The sequence below is a fragment of the Gopherus flavomarginatus genome, chromosome 9, assembly GCF_025201925.1.
Source record: "Gopherus flavomarginatus isolate rGopFla2 chromosome 9, rGopFla2.mat.asm, whole genome shotgun sequence".
NCBI lineage: Eukaryota > Metazoa > Chordata > Testudines > Testudinidae > Gopherus > Gopherus flavomarginatus.
In genome coordinates, this window is record NC_066625.1 from 23,806,231 (window position 1) to 23,823,729 (window position 17,499).

At 37.5% G+C, this 17,499-nt stretch overlaps 1 protein-coding gene across 8 annotated transcripts; it reads right to left on the reverse strand.

Annotated features, from left to right (window-relative positions):
* Nucleotides 1–129: 129 nt before the first annotated feature.
* On the reverse strand, nucleotides 130–14,039 carry NUBP1 (NUBP iron-sulfur cluster assembly factor 1, cytosolic). Of its 8 annotated transcripts, none has more exons than XR_007776132.1 (8): nucleotides 13,939–14,039; nucleotides 8,738–8,806; nucleotides 7,647–7,679; nucleotides 6,763–6,852; nucleotides 5,121–5,192; nucleotides 3,643–3,690; nucleotides 927–1,010; nucleotides 130–301 (listed from the first exon to the last, which is right to left on the reverse strand). XR_007776132.1 is itself a non-coding variant. In XM_050966515.1 (6 exons), exons 3-6 carry the CDS (start codon nucleotides 7,657–7,659, stop codon nucleotides 237–239), a joined length of 234 nt encoding a protein of 77 aa, XP_050822472.1. In that variant the 5' UTR covers nucleotides 7,660–7,679; nucleotides 8,738–8,806; nucleotides 13,939–14,039; the 3' UTR covers nucleotides 130–236. The 8 variants fall into 8 exon arrangements, 2 of the variants coding, with proteins under 2 accessions (XP_050822472.1, XP_050822470.1); XR_007776130.1 differs by having other exon boundaries at nucleotides 3,580–3,690; XR_007776129.1 differs by having other exon boundaries at nucleotides 5,054–5,192.
* Between the last annotated feature and the right edge of the window lie 3,460 nt (nucleotides 14,040–17,499).

The window sequence follows — 17,499 nt, forward strand, 5'->3', positions numbered from 1 at the left end:
GTGAAATCTACATGCAGTAATGACATTTCTATAAACTTATAATAAAGCTTTGAGACAACAGATGGACTAGCTGGTGTTCAAATATTATGGTGATTGCACACAATAAGAACAGGTAATTAAGCAAGGACATTAACTTAAAAGTTATTTACTTGTAATATAGAAAAGGAGTACAAGTCTTTACATTCTTCTTCTCAATTCAGGACACAATAGTTGCTTTCCTGTAATTAACTGCACATTTATTCCATTCCTTGGTTAGATAATTTTTCTTGTGAGTTGTGTAGGCCACAATATTCTTGAATCCCTTCAAAGAGGCAAAAAAACAAGATAGTAATGAACTAACTTTAGGTATTGTTGATCACTGTATGGATCTATTGCCTGCTGTGGGCATAAGTCACAACATTTTATCTATCATTACCCTAACTTATATTTGGTTTAAAGAATATCTCAATGTGCCTCTTAGTATTCAAATAGCAGAAAAAAAATGGGTCTTTCTGCATTTTGTACATTTGCTCTTCCAGAAGTGTAAGAGTGACATATTCAAAACTTCATTCACTGGTAAGCTACCAAATTCCATTTAAGAAATGCCTGTTCATAGAAAGTTAGCAAAACTATTTTATTTTGTCAGTAAGAGTACATGATGTATTTGCTAGAACTCAGTGAACGTCAAAATAAGCCATAGAAGACCCACTTATTTTAGTTACCTGGAGTTAAATAGCTATCATTTTAACAGAATTTAATTGTTTAAAATATAAGTGGCTGAAGTAATTGTCTGAGACAAATAAAGAGATAACAAATGATGCAATTTCATTATTCTTATGCTGTACATTCTGCAAAAATTATGCTGTTGATGCCTTCATAGTATATTTTAGAAATTAATTGCTCAGACAAGTAATTCACAGATCAGCCTTTTAACATGACATACTTACTTTGGATGATATTCCTGTAAGATGAAGTAGCTGGGGACTCAGGTATTTCAGACAAAAAAGATTGGCCTTTATCACAACTTTTCCCTAAAAAAGAAAAAAAAAAAGCTAAAACTCTTGTGATGCAGGAAAACAAACAAAACAAACAAAAATTGCCTGAAATGTACCTCCCCAAAATTGCTGTACCAGTCCAGTGAACCAAGGGCTTAAGTTCTTCCTGTGTCAGTAACATATAAATGAAGCATGGTAGCTATTTTCTTATAGATAGCTATTAAAACTAAGTAGCAGAACAATGTAGTTTTTCAGATTGAGGTCCTAGGTTTTCCTAGATTTAGAAGTCTATACACATGCGCTGTCTATACCATCCTTCCATCTACGTGGGATGCTGTTCCTTAATTCCATGAAGTGTAGCACCAAGATGGTTTTGCTTTACATTCAATACAGTGTAGATTAGTGTATATTATCTACTGGTAACTTGGTTCTTTACATACTAGCTCTTTTCTTTTCATATAGCTAATTATCCACTGAAAAAATCCAACTAAATTCATACACCTAGCATTTTTTCAGTTGTTATAGAAACTCTAGTTTTAACTACATCAAAACTTGATGTTACAAGATTTTAGTCTTCCTTGTGATATGGTTTAATCCAATGCAAAGGAGCATTTTTTCAAAAAAAATCGCACACTCTAAATTAGTCATGTTAATAAGGGTGCAAGGTTTAAATAGTAATCATGTCAGCCTAAGCAGGAAGTTCTCTCATCATTTTACTTATTTCAGACCAAACCATATTATCACAGTTCCACAAACTATATTTACAGGACTTTTCATTCTAAAAGGGAGTCAGCTATTGGACACCGTGTTCTGTGTTTATCACAGTGAATAAGTCTAACACATAGCTGATATGCCAAAAATAACCCTAAAGTAATGGCAAGCACATTGTTGCTTTTTATAATGTAATTTGCCAACCTTTCCTATCTGAGGATCTAGGGGCACTTTACCCAGGAAAGAAATATTTAAATTTTGGCACATCATGTCTGCTCCTGCTGTTGTTGGAGGAAAGATTTGAGATTCAATCTGTAATAAAAAAAAAAAAAAAAAAAAGACAAGTAATACAAGACGACTCCAGAAAAGATCATTTTGAGAACGACATTTCTTCAGTTTTGTTTAGTGGCATTTTCCAAACATCACTTATTGAAATCCCAATTAAAACAGGACCACATATTGTGGGTAGGCTGTGTATGGTAGTTTGCTGGCATACTACCACTAAGTACATTGGTGGTCTACACAATTAAAACATTTGTCCTAAGCTTTCACACAAATCATTTCTGCCCATTAAGAGCATTTTAGGTGCATATATAAATCACAAGTACCATTTCTAATACATTTTCCCTCTATTCGTCTAATTTAGGTTACTATTCCCCCAAGATATTTATTGTGGTATATACATAATCCTAATTTTAAAATTGGGGGTTAGAATTTAAATTTACAAGAGTGAGGGATTTGACAGCAGACAGCGTGACTAGCCAAAAGGTATCAATATTCTTTAATTCTGACCTGCAAAAACCTAATTCTTTCCAAGACCTGGGACTCCTGAGCAGAGACTGATGATTATATCTGATTTTTTAAGCACTCACATTGCTTTGAGGATGTGTTCAAATGAGTAATAGGTTGATGCCAAGAAATTCACCTGAAAACCATGGACCCACATTCCCAAGACCAACTGATAATGACCATTCAAACATGCAGACTAATGCACTACCATCCTTCAGTTCTTCCCTGACTGGGTCAGTAACATGTAATTTGTAATCTTGTTCCCTTCCTAGCCCAATCCTCAGACTCCATGTTTATCATGACTGGAACATACAATCGGGTACGGGAATGTTTTTAGAAAATGATTAGGGTACACAGTGTAGCTACACCCCATTCCACAATGCTCCCAGTTTGTACTTTCACATGCTGAAAATGCCAAGGAAGTTCTGAAGCAAAAGCAGTTGGTGTAGCTCACTTATGTAATAGGGTTATCAGGAGTTCGACATCTAAAGGAAATGGTTAGTAATGCAGAAACATCTAAATGTTTGTGTAAGCTTTCAGAAGCAAAACTAAACAAGAAGGGAGGATGCAATAGTGCTTGAACACTCAGCACGTCAGAAGTTTCCTACATCACAGGAGCTGCAACATCCCACATCATTGATCCAGAGATGCCAGCCAGTGGCTCCTCTTAATAGGAGCATTTAAGACAGAGTTGTTAAACACAGACCTTAAAGTAGGTCTATCATTCAAATATGGATGTCTAATGTGTAACATCCCGCTGTGTGGCTGAACCCTCCATTTCAAATTTGCTATTTTTATACAATGTCCTGGCTCCTTAAAAGAACCTACAAAATTAGTCCTTGGCCTCAGGAGAGCACCTTTTGTAACTATCTAAGGACAACAGTACGTATATAAAGAGCATGATACTGTTTCCACCAACAGAAACAGGATTTTTTCCTGTACTACTCCAAAAAGGATTTTTTAATGAATGACTTTACTCAGGAGATCAAGCAAGTTTGTGCCATGATAAGTAAATCCTTTCCCTTCCCTCATGGTGAACACAAAACATATATACATTTGGAGTGTGTATATTAAGACGAGTTAAAATATTTTTAGATAGTCTTACCTTACATTTTGGGCATACAAAGCCACTCAAATTTTCAACACCACCTATGACTGGCAGTTTTACCTTATGACAGAAGTTGATCTCCTTTCAAATGTCCTGAAGTGATATTTCCTATCAAAGGCAAGTGTTACTTTGTCAGTCCACATGTACTGGACTTTTTCCATCTGTGGGTTTCCCCTACAAAGCAAGCTTTCCTTGTCCAGAAATCTTTCAAGCAACTGTTACAAGAGCGCTTACTGAATTCTTGCTGACTTCTCTTCACATTCTGAGCATGTTTTCCACCATCAGATTAAACATATAACCTATTGTGTGGTTTATTCAGTTAAGGTATCTTCTGTTTTGAGACTGACCAAAGATTATCAAGATTTTTAGATCTTTATTCAACCAATTTAGCTTCCAACATCTTTAAATCTGTACAACAATTCTGGCATGGGATCAACCATCTTTATGCATATTGCCTGCATTCATGTCCTATCTTCAGTGGCAAGTATTCTTTAAATAGAATGGATTATGCAAATATTACTTTTGCATCTACCATTAGTTTACAGAAAGACATCAAAAAACTAATCTGGTGAAGGTGTTGAAGATGTGTGGGAACGGGTTTACTCACTCTTTCCAAAGTAAATTTTAACACCACTCCCTAATCCTCACCCTTCTCATGCACATGCCTGACCTCATTTCCTTCTACTCCCTCCCACCACATACCTTGCATTCTGCTCCCTACTCAGTATTCCACTTGTTTCCTGCCACTTGTGCCTCTGGACATTTTCTTGTTGCTCCTACTCCTGTAAAACTGCCTCTTCCTGCACAATTGGCCTCTTCTCCCATTTCTTCAAATTACCCACAAAGAACGTACCTTTGATTTAGCTAGACTTCTGCCACTAATCTCAGCTCTGGTGCCCGACTTCAAACAAAAAGCCCCCACTCCCACCCCTCCAAAAAAAGACACATTATACACACCTCAAGAAGGAAAAGTATACTAAACCACAGAGGTTCTATTTTCCTTAAAAAATAAAAATAAAAAAAGCTCACCATGATTCTCCCCCATTCGAACATCACTAGTATTGTCTTGCTGTCTAATGTTATCACTCCTTACTTCCCTCTTAACACCACCTGTAAGTGAACAGTATTGCAAGTTCCTGAAGGCAAAGGACTCAGAAGTCTATAACATGCCATAGAGCTGTATACAGGTTCAACATAATGTAATTTAAATGAGAAAATTATTTGTTCTGTACGGATTAGCATCCAATAATTTGGTTGTGATGAATGGGTCACGCTGGGCATGGGTCCTAAATGGCAGGAAGAAGATTCTGAAGCCAATTGGCTGAGTTAAATCATTTTCTTCCGTGGAGAGACATTCCTTTGTACCTACATGCTATAGTTAATTGACATGGTCCTGTCTGTAAAGTTAATAAGTGTTCCAAAGCAAAGATTTGATTAACTGGTATTACATTTGTAGTAGTACTTCTCTTACCTGAGGGGTAGTGATTATGTATGCGGAACTTAGATATGCACAATAGATAAATGTTCATCTGAAGTACCTGAAGGTGTATCCACAATAAGGTAATTAATTTCACCCAACTGCACATCACAAAGAAATTGTTTGATCATTCCTAAAAACAGATGCAAGATGAACAACAAATTTGAAATTTAGAAACATACAAGCTAGAAAATAGCAAGTGTGCACAGTTTCCTCAATCTCCACTGTAAACTTAAAGGAGCCAAAAGCTTGAGTGAGACTTTCAGAATTTGGTCTGTTATTCAAAAAGTCTGAAAGGCACTTTGAGAATCTATTCTATGATAAAAGATTACCTGAAATATTACTGCAGCCACACTCAACCTCAAAGCCTGGATCTATTCGGCAAGGAGAGTATGTAAAATGGTACCGTTTCACTCAAAATACCTGCTCTTTGTTTGACTTCAACAAATATATATTTTTACTTCTGTTAACAATGCAGAGCCAACACAGATGAGGGAGGTGGATTCTATTACTTCACATGTATCGGAATTATTTAGCAAGTTCCAATCAGTTACATCTATAAAACTCCCATCTATGGCAAGCGATAAAAGATATCACTGAAGCCATAATTTTACCTGCAGAAGTTTCATTATTGGTAGTGATGCCATAAAGTAAAGAATTCAGTTATACTCTCAGATCCCATCATGTGCAAGGCTGATACTTAGAAATCACCAGCTTTTCAGTTGATCATTTTAAATATAGAGGGTTCTGGATACAACAATCCTGGACTCTCACAATATCAGTACAGAATCACTGTTCAGAAAGATCTGCACCTTAAGTTATATTTCCAACAGAGCATTTTACTCAAATTTCTCTATATTTTAACTTATGCACTGTCAAACTAGAATCGAGTTTTATCAATCAAAAGTTAGGTACATTCTATTTCAGAAAATTTAGCAGAAAATGTAAGCAGAAAGCAATGGGATGTCAGATCGAAAGGGCTAAAACAAAGTAATTTTAAATCTACAGTAATATGGAAATCACACGTTAAATTCTGAAAAAAGTATGAGCAGTTTTATTACAGAAGTTTATCAGCAAAACTGGCTCAAAAGAATATTGTCTATTGCCATAATCAAATGGTCTGCTTCCTTCCAGTTTTCTTTTATGCACAAAAGGATATTAAAACAAACAGTATACATTTTAAAGGGTGAATTATTAACCAAATAAGACAGTTTTGCTACCTCTATTCATTAAAAAAAACCCACTGAACATCAGGTAACTTGAAAATTATGATGCTGAATATTGAGATTTCTTTCAGATATGCAATCAATTTAGGAATCTTTTTTATAATATGATCAATATCAATGCCTATTCAGAAAGTTCATTAGACCCCTGTTAACACTGGGCAATAAACTACAGATATATGCCCAAGTGTGAAAAAAGTATAAAATATACATTTTAAACAGTAGTATGCATGCAATAATATTTTATCAAATATAGACTCCTTAGTTTCCATCTAGCCAATCTTAACTAAATTGTTCTGATTATGTTAGAGAGCTCAGTTCAATATAAGAAACATCTTATAGTGAAAGGAAATGCTAAGAATAACTTCTTTTCCAACAAACCAAGTTTGATATGGAAAAAAGGAAGCACTGTCTACGCTCTAATAATTTATGCTCTCCGATGCAACAATCAACAACAATGAAAATACTTGAGCTACAGACCATTTTTTGGGGTCCTTTCCAGATAACAGCATCATCAGGACCACTGAGCAAGAGGACCACTGACATGACACTTAAGTTTTCTTCAGCTTACTAGAAAAGAGGAAGCATACTATTAAAATAGCCCAGAAAGAAATTTACTTGACAAAATAACATCCTTACCAGTTCTTAAATGGAGCAAAACATAGTTTAAGAAAATGGATGTTGGAGGAAAAGTAAGGACACTTCATTTTTTCAAATCAGTCAAAGGCTGCATGATTTCTGTACAACAGTCTGACTATAATTACATTTTAAAGAGTCTTTTACAAACTAATAATGCCAATTAGTGCAATAATCTTCACAGAATCACTATTGAGAAGGTATGTGGCTAAAATTACTTTACTTTCTCTCTCAGATTCAGAAAAGTATTTCTGTGGTGGCATGTACAAAAGTTTGAACAAAATCTGAAATAGTTCCATGCATTTTGTTAAAAACATCACTTCTGTTATCCCTTGGGATTTAATTATCTGCAGTGTTGTTATAACTGAAAGTAAAGTATTGTGCATAAGTGCATGAGAACCAGAAATAATGAAACTGACTCGTCTATTTTCACTGCCCAAACCAAAATAAGTGCAAAGGGAAACAGCTGAAAAATTGAAACTTTCTTTAAAATATTCGGTTATAATAACCCACTGTGATGCTAGTAGCAGAAGGAATTTTTGTAAAGCTATGATTTGTAACTTGTAGTGTGTCTTTAAGAAGCAGGATGTCTGTATATGGAAAAGACTGGGTGGTAAGGGGAAAATAGTTCTAGTTTCTGTCTGAAATAGGCTTCCTAAAATGTATTCTTTAAAATAAATAAATAAATAAATAAATAAAATTAAAAAAAAAATACCTCACTGACTTACCACCGGAGGCCATCCAGAACCACTCAAGTGAACCTGAGGATAAAAGCAATGTTTTAAAACCCCATATATGCAGTATATACACAAAGCATGTAAAATATAATCTACACTTCAAACCAGATGCCAAGAAATGTGTTAACTGTATTGAAAGAGTCAAATGTCCATATCAGAAACGGCAAAAAGGCAGAGTTACTAAATTAGTCAGTAAACAATGAATTCTGTCAATGTTGCTCAAATGGCCATTGCAGCAAACATGCTGCCTAACAATTTGCAAGACAGCCCTCATACCCTTGCTGCAGAAATATTTGAAGGAAAGAAAGAGTTAGAGGCTGTTAAGTATAAGGATACCTGCTAAACATTTGCTATGTAGAGAAGGTTTTGTCATAAAATACAACAAAACCAGAAAGGGCACTGGCAACCAACTCCAAAGAAACACAAGTATGTACAAATTGCTCTCAAAACCAATACTGCCTTATGCCAATGGCATTACTTTCTTAATAATGTGTCAGCCTGATCACAGATAAATGTCTTAGAGGCTGCTAACTGCATGGCAAAGACGGGTCAAATATCTTTCTACTACAAACGGTACATTCCCTATAAGCAATGTTTACAAGTCCCTGTTCAGAATGTTGTCTTTCTCCTATGCCAATTAGCTAGTCTTTAAGGAAACAAAGGCGAACCTTGCGAAGACGAATGGTATATATGTGATTAGTATGAAAACACGGTGTGCTTATACATCTCAAAAAATAAAAGACCAGAGCTATAATAAGGTTGCATATCACTAAAAATTCAGAATTTTGTACAAAGTGATGATTCTGCAGTATTGTCTTCACAAGCAATAAAGTTCATTTTATGTTGTTATCCTGGCATTAACTGTTTACTTGAAGCATGCAACTCATTTGTACAAGCTAGCCACGTTGTACTGAATTTGGAGGGGCTCAGCTTGCTTTTTATCATGTAAGCATTTCCACATATTTTAAACAAGCCCTAAATATTCAAAAAAAAAAACAGTCAAGGAGTGCTCCCAGTAAATAACCTATTAGGCCACTTGAGACAATTTATTCTTATTGTTTTAAAAACAATAACAATCATACCTCTTCTCCCTCTATACCCATTATTTTAGGGATTGATGGTCCACAAATATCTATGTCCAGCAGAGCAACCTAAGAAAAAAGAGTTGGAAATAAGTCTGCACAGATTTGTTTACATAATATAAAATAGAAGCAAACACTAAAATGAGTTTAAAGTTGGAGTGTAGCTTAGATTAGTAATGGGAAATGAAGCATTCTGACATTAGATTACTAGCTTGAAGACATGACTGCCTTTACTAAATTCATTTTTGGGAGCAGGCCCAGTTCTAATGGGCAGTCATTCACCATCTCAATGGAAGTTAATTTGTATCTTTCTTGGTAGATAGATACAGCAGGAATTGCTTAAGCATGGAAACTGAATTGTCCCTTCATGCTCAGGCACATCCATGCTACAAGAACAAGGCCCAACTGCATATTTTCCATGGTTAGAGGGCATCCCATTGTAACAGTTTTATTGCTAGCATGGTTAGAAAGTGTGTAAAGAAACAAGTTTTCCTATCCACCACATTGGCAATAAAACCCATTGCAGGAATACAGGTGTGCTTAACTGTGTAGCATAGACAGACCCCTTGGGATGGTCTGTGCAGGTCAGGATCAGCACAAATCAGTCAGTGCAATCTTGGGGAACTTTGTACTAGTGCTGCCTATCCACTGATCTATGAAAAAATACTTCAAGCGCAGACATTTTTAACAAAGGCTAAATTGACCTAAAGTTACGTGAGAGATTAGGATTTTATTAATTACTCTTCAACCAGCAGTATTTGAATCTGAGATCTTAAACACCTCAGTATTTACAATCCATTGTGAGGTACAACATTTTAAACAGTCTAAAACAAAAAACAGTCAAGCATATGTGCAACTCTCAGCAATTAGGCATTTATGTACCATTCTGAGCAGCAGAGGGAATTGCTTGAAAATAAATTGCTTTTGTAAGAGTCCTGTGAATTTAACATGTAACAAAGCTTCTGAAATGCAATTTGAACTCATCTGTGCTACATTCGCTACCACACTCAGAGCAAAAAAGGTTATTCTATTACAGTATAAAATAATGCATGTACACAGAGGACTGAAAGCCCTTTTGGTAGACATTACAAAGGTATCAGATTTTTTTGTTACTTTGCGAAAATCAGATGACCTCTAACACTGTATCAGTAAAGTGCGATATATGGAAACTGTCAACCACCACACAAAACCCTCTTAACTCTTAACAGTGGTCAGCACGCTGAATAATAAGTTTTGAAATTTGCACCAGGAAAGCCTGACTTCAAGCATCTAGTTTAAGTAGCAATCAATTTGTCCATCCTACTAACACTGACTTATCCTATTCAGGTTATAGGATAGGGTACGATATTACATCTAAAAAATGAGTATGCATTTTCAAGCATGGCAGAAGCACAAAAAATACACCATTTCTCAGGACCTGGTCAGTTGGGTTCTTAATAGATTGATTATACTGTTGCACTTCAGCAAAGTTGTGACCCACACACCAAAACAAAGAGGATTACTATTTATAGTTTGGGAAGATACAGAACTGTACAAACAATTTTACAGGTTTTAAAGAGCATTTATATGGTACCCATCATAATCTAGAGCAGTGGTGGGCAACTTGTGGCCCGGGGCGCGTATGGGGCCCATCAGGGTAATCCGCTGGTGGGCTGCCAGACAGTTTGTTTACATTTGCGTGGCTGCGGTTCGACATTCCCAGCCAATGGGAGCTGCAGGAAGTGGACGTGGGCCACAGGGTTGCCCACCACTGATCTAGAGACATGTTCAGCATGCTCAGATACAAAGACAAGCATTCCTCTATCTAGCTAATTTCTCATGGCCCCATAATTTAAAAGAACACAACAACAACCTCGAAGCAGATGAATTATAGCAAAAAATAGAATTGACAACTATTAAAAAGTCTGAAGAATAGTGCAAAAGTTTAGTTTCTTGGTTAGGGCAATGGGATTCTTGTCTTCTCTTTTCAGCTCTGCCACTACTCATGCAAAGCTGTATCAAGCTGGAGATGGGTAAATAGCACAGAAATTGCATGGTTATACTATGCTTTGTTTTTGAAACATCTGCTATTTTAGTAAGAAAAATGAGCAAAAGAAGTTTGATGTTCAATAACAACTTAAATATTTTTAAAGTACGGTGTACACATTAGAAACTGATTCAATCTACACATTATAAACCAAGAAAGGTTTCTTTGGCAAAAGATCAGGGAGTAGCCATGTTAGTCTGTATCCACAAAAACAACAAGGAGTCTGCTGGCACCTTAAAGACTAAGGCTAAGCATGGTGGAGGTTTTTTACCCATGAAAGCTTATGCCCAAATAAATCTGTCTTTAAGGTGCCACCAGACTCCTTGTTGTTTTTTTTTGGCAAAGAATTATTACAACTTGTTTAACGTGTCATAGAACAATCCTGGATTCTCCAATCCTTGAGTTCTTATAACTAACGCAGGTAAATGTTCCCTGAGCAGCCAAGCATGAATTGGTAGAGCCCTGTATGGATACAAAATGTATATCTGCGGCTATAAAGTGGATATTCGCAGCGTTGCAGGGAGAAGGCGACAGGGAGAAAGACCAGCAGGGCCATGGCCAGCAACTAGGTCAGGCAAAAGCTGCAGCATGTTGGGCCGCCACTCGCAGGAGTCAGTGCCCAGCCTGGGCAGCTCCTCTAGTGTGACTGTACTGTCCTCTGCCCACTGGGGGTGGCACCAGTCTCACTGGTAGCTGTCCCTGGTCATACTAGTGTGTGCAAGTAGTCCCTTCCAGGCAGCAGTGTGCATCACCAAGATGGGAGAGGTTGCAAGCACTTTAGAGTACAGGATTAGAATAAAAAGCACTGATAAATTGGAGAATTGGTCTGAAATCAACAAGATGAAATTGAAAAAAGAGACAAGTGCAAAATACTTAGATAAAAAAATCAAATGCACAAATACAAAATGGGGAATCACTGGCAAGGCAGTAGTACTGCTGCACAACATCTGGAATAGCATGTCACAAAGCGAGTGAGGCAATAATAGAATGCAGTTGTGAAAAAGATTAATATTCTGGGGTGCATTTAACAGATTGTAGGTAATTGTCCCACTATACTTGGCACTGGAGTATTGTGTCCAGTTCTTGGTGCCACACTTTAGGAAAGATGAGGACAAAATGGAAAGTGTCCAGAGGAGAGCCACAAAAGTGATAAAAGATTTAGAAAACTTGACCTCTGAGGAAAGGTTAAAAAAACTGGGCATGTTTAGTCTTGAGAAAAGGAGATTGAAGGGGACTGTAAAACAGTGTTCCAATATGTTAAGGCTGTTAAATAAAGGACGGTGATCAGCTGTTCTCTGTGTCCACAGAAAGGAGGACAAGAAGGAATGGGCTTAATCTCCAGCAAAGGAGATTAATGTCAGATTAGAAAAAACTTTCTAACTATAAAGGTAGATAAACTCTGGGCAAGGCTTCACAGGAAGGTTGTAGAATCTCCATCATTTGAATTCTTTAAGAACAGGTTAGACAAGCACCTGTCGGGGGTGGTCTAGATATATCTGGTCTTACCTCAGCACAGGGGGTTGCATTATAGGACTTCGAAAGGTCCCTTCCAGCCCTACATTTCTATGATATTAATACAACTTGAGTGCAACAGTGAAAGGAGTGCAGATTTATTTTATTTTGGGATATTTAGAAGCTCAGCAACTGTATTAAAAGGGACTGTGAAAAAATTGATTCCATTAGAAATACCTCAAATACACTTCTCTGTAATAGCAACACATGATACTAGCAGGTAAAATATCCAGGTCTTTAAAAAGCCCTCTAATGCCACTTGGCTTCCAAGCATTATTCTTCCATATCTCTTAAGTGTTAGGAGAAAAAGCCACAAGCTGCAGAGGCACAATGATGTCTCACTCAAATATTGTATCTTACCTTTCATCCGCCTTAGGGCAAACCACATAAGCAAAGGTATCAGGGGGTAACTGTGTTAGTCTATATCCACAAAAACAACAAGGAGTCTGGTGGCACCTTAAAAACTAACAGATTTATTTGGGCAGAAGAAGTGGGTTTTTTACCCATGAAAGCTTATGCCCAAATAAATCTGTTAGCCTTTAAGGTGCCACCAGACTCCTCGTTGTTTACATAGGCAAAATCACCTGGAAATATAGCCCTCTGCCAACCAAAAAAACTCCACCCACCACACTGTACAAACAGGAGACATACCAGACAAGGACACAGAGCAAACTCCAACACTTACAAAACACAAGTGATAAGAGACAGGAACTTAAGGCAATAGGAATAAATGCACTAGCTGCCCACCAGAGGTCTCATCCCAAAGTCCTGGCATAGCAATCTGCTTTGTATTCTTGTGACATCAGAGGAAGAAAGACCTAAGCTGACTGCTCAACTGTTTGAATCTGCAGTCCCTGGGAGAATAGGTATATTTTCTCACTTTTAACTTTCATCTAACTGAAACTCAATCGAGTGGTCTTTCAGATTTACAGAGCATCATTGTACACTGTGAAGAAGACAGCTGAATTAAAGATAGAATAAAAAAATACTTGGAAAATACAGTTTGTCTGCTGAATGGTAATGAGGAAGAATTGCATCAGTGATCAAGTCCAACATTTGACCCTTTATTTGCATCGGGGGAAGAAACAGATTTTAATTAAATAACCACAAGAATTGTTGAAACTCTCTCACAATCATCAGGTACACAAAGGTTCCCCCACTTGAAAGTCTCTGAAAATGTGGATGCTATTTTTGCCAAAAGGTCTGGGAAAGAAGAAAAAAATCCAGTCAAAGACTAAGAGGGCAGTACATGATAACCAACAGGAGGGGGGAAAGAATCAGAGATGGAAAAGGCCCATTGCATCATTCCAATGCAATAAAAGTTCCCTGCAGTACATTTCTAGTGTCTTTTTCCAGAGAGAATAATAAAAAAAATTATTTGATTTTAAAGATAGTTCTAAGGGAAATGCCGCATTAAGCTTTCTACTGTTGGATAATCACATGTCCCTCTAAGAGGACACAAGGCAAGGGCTAAATTACCTTTAGATTAAGTTCAAATTCCCCTCTGTTATCTGGTGATTCTGAACCAGCCACATACACCAACATAAGATAAAAAGGTCTGTAGAATACATTGATTAATATTTCCAGCTAGAGAGGAAATTCCACTTACGCAGCAGAGAAAAATATGTGTCTTATGATAAAAACATCTTGAAAGAAAACAAACCTAAATTCCAGATGTTCATGGTCAGGGTGGTCAGCCATTCAGCCCTGGTTCCTCAAGTTTAGTGATAAGAGTTTTTTCAGTGGCTGCAACTAGACTTCTGTGTTCCCAGTGCAGCAATATCAAATATCTGCAGGGTTTCCGCCTCCCACCCCTTTTAAAAAAAAAACAAAAACCATGAGGTTTTTTACAGTTTCACTCAAGTGCCCTTTGACTTTCTGTGGAGGATACTCTGCATTTTGCTGTTCAAAAATGCTTGTTTTCATCACTATATGTCCTTACTTTAAACTATTGTAATAAAATAGTCTGCCTTAAAAGTAATACACTTATTGAATTTTAAGATATGGACCTGAGAATGTTCAGGAAGCTAATTACTGACAATTCAAGCTGGCAGATGCATGATGGAAATATTAACAATACAAGTGTTTTGAACCTGTGTAGTTTACTGTTCCAGTTACTAATTTGTTTAGAATTAGGGGTAATTCCTTTTAAGTAACATTGAGCACCTGAACTTCTAAAATGGGCACATTTTAAACTGCAGTCTCTGCAATGTAGTAGTATTTAAAGAATGCCAATGTTACACTTCAGCCCATATTCCCTCACTAACTATCCCAGCAACCTCATTCACAATTAATACCAGGGACAACAGTAAAAAAGCAAAGAACCCTCATATCAGAAGAGTAATTACTTGACATAACAATGTCTCTGAAAGAAAGGGAAAGAGCTATTGAAGATTAGCCTTGTCCACTCCGACTAGGGACAGCTGACATCTCAACACCACCTCATAATCAACTGTTTAAACTAATTGTAAATTGAAAGACAATCGGTCCACATGCAACACATTGCTGAAAAGTCAACTTCTGAGTGAGAATTAAAACAGCATCTCACTCCAAACTTTCAGATCTGGACCCTAATTTGTTCTGCTATCTTCTCACTGCTTGCAACATGAATAGAGAACCCAACCTTTTGTTAATATTAAGTAGTCACATTTCTCATTTTCAAGTGATCTGCTTTAATTCCATGCAGGAGGAAAATTATCCTATTTCTATAGATTCTTCCTCTTTGTTCACACAATAGATAGTTTATTTGCACTGAGCAGCCAGCTCAATTCCCTTCTTTTGCTGATTATCATCCCCATGAGATGACTGTTAGCTCTGAAACACAAACCTACTCTGGGTCTTTGCTATGCTGCTGGAAGTGAAAAATAAAACAGGAGAAAATCTCTTTGCTAACTTTAAGACACCACGGCAGCTTTACCATGTACTTGCTTCTAGTTATGACACTACCTTAATGTAGTTTTTAAGATATCCTTACAAAAACTAAGATTTTGAGATTTTACATGAGAAATCAGTTTCTAGGTTAGTAATGCAAAAAAGCCCAATAAATAAATATTGTGGAAGTTTCCTGTATGGGAATTAGCATAATCAAAATCTATTATTTGTCAGCTGCTAAATGTTGTTTCATATTAAATCCCTAAATCAAATTTAAGTCTTCTCATTCATTTCAATATGAATGACCATTCTAGTAGATTTTTGTCCCTCCTTTAACAGGAATGTAAAAACTGGCACACTGGACCTGATCAGCAGTCAATCTATTCCAGTATTTCACCTCCACTATTGGCCAGTAAGTACCAGCTGCTTCCGAGAAAGGCACAAGAAATCCCATAATTGCCTACTGCAAGATAACCTGGCCCCAGGGAAAGTTTCCTCCTAACCTCCAGTAGTTAAAGATTTGTTTGTGTCTTGAAGGGTTTATATCCCTTCCCAGACAGATACACTTTATTTTGGATGGGACAGAACAACTATGAATATTCTTGTTATCCCGTAAGTGCCCTGCTCTTTTTGAACCTTGTTCAGCTCTTGGCTTGAATGTCTTGTGGCAATGTGCTTCAAAACGAGTGTTGCATGGGAAAGTATTTCCTTTTACCAGCTTGGCATTCTTCACCTTTCACTTTCACTGAATGCAAGGTTGTTCCTGTAATATGAGACAGGGTGAAATACAAGTTTGATCTACCTTCTCTGTGCCACTCATTGTTTGTATTTCCATTTGATTAGTCACCTTTAAAGTAAAGATTCTAAGTAGGTTCTGTTACTAGTGGCAATAAGATTAAAACTTGATTTTGAATAAACAAACACTTTTTTTAGGAACAGCTGATTGCAGAAAACATCAGTTGTGAAACAGTCCGAATTATTGTTTTGAATATTTAAACCAATCATTTTATAATGGGGAGGAGGAACTGTTAGGGATTTGGGGAGCCACCCCCAAGCAGGCCCTGGTTGACCCCTAGCTTCTCCCATTCATTCAGGCACATCTGCCCTGGCCCCCTCCCCCTGGCCCCCAACTCTACCCTGCCCTCCCACTCCCATTCAGCCCCAGCTCAGGGCTAACAGCACACTAGCCCCTGTGCCCCTACCCTACTCTTTCCACCTCCAGCCCTTCTGAACCCTACTCTAGGTGACCTCCCAGCAGCTCCATGTGCCCCACTCTGTCCGTCACCCCCTCACCTGGCCTTGCAGGCAGGGCACTGTGAGAAGGCAGCCACTGCTCCCTCCCTCTGCACAGCTCATTGCTCCCACCTGGAGCCAGCCGCCCTCTCTACTGGCACCACAGCAGCTTCTAGTGGGCAAAAGGTGTAATTGCAGCACCTCCCACAGAATCTATTTCCTGCGGGGTAGAGGGGAGAGGAATGATTTCTGCACATGCACAGTCATGCAGAATTCCACCAGGGGAAATTTCTAGGTTTTTTAAAATATTCTCAACTGTTTTCTTGAACCACTTTAAGTCACATAATTTTAAAATTGCTGAGCCATTAAGTCTCAAGATTTAATTAGTTAATTGCAAGTACTACTAGCAATCATACTATATTTCTTACTTTCTTCTCACCATGCCTGACAAGTCAATCTTGTCTCCCATCTTCCCGCAGCATTGTAGTTTTCTTTCAAACATAGATGCCATCAACCCATCTTTACTTCAAAGAGAACATTTCTATATATTTAAGAACTGATTCTAGTCTCAGAAACATAGCATGCATTGTCTTGTGTTTTAGAAATAACTACTGCAACTCCACTTAGTGACATGCAGCCCCTCACATGGCATATCTGGCAATGTGACTAATTTTCTTTGACTGATTTATTCAGCCTGGACTCTTGAAGCACTCTAATAATACCATCTACCAGAAGGTGAGTGCGAAATTCATGGGTCAGTATGCCAATATCACGACTTTCTAACCACTTCCCTGCCCCCAAACCAACTATATGCTGGCTTATTTGGAACTGTTCCATACCCACAAGAAAAAGAAAAAAACTCCGAGGAGGATTTGGATTAAACAAGACCTGAAGAAAGTGCTCTGTGTAGCTCAAAAGCTCGTCTCTTTCACAAAGAGTTGGTGCAACTTCGTGGCCTTGTGAGTTATTTATTACAGAATTTGGAAAACACATTTGGCAATACCAGGTGGGAAGCATGATATTACACCTGCTGCAAGAGCAGAGCTTCAGGGGCTCCCAACTACCTGAAAGTTCTAGTGGTTTCATCATACAAACTCAAAACCCTGTGTTTTATACATAC

Coding starts and splice junctions, on each gene's coding strand:
- NUBP1 (XM_050966513.1), bottom strand. CDS start 6,828: ATGTCAGTGGTCCTCTTGCTCAGTGGTCCTGATGATGCTGTTATCTGG. Junction 1,011..6,762: donor GGAAAGGACCCCAAAAAATG/GTCTGTAGCTCA, acceptor TTTCTTTTTTAG/GGAAAAGTTGTGATAAAGGC. Junction 302..926: donor TTACAGGAATATCATCCAAA/GTAAGTATGTCA, acceptor GCCTCTTTGAAG/GGATTCAAGAATATTGTGGC.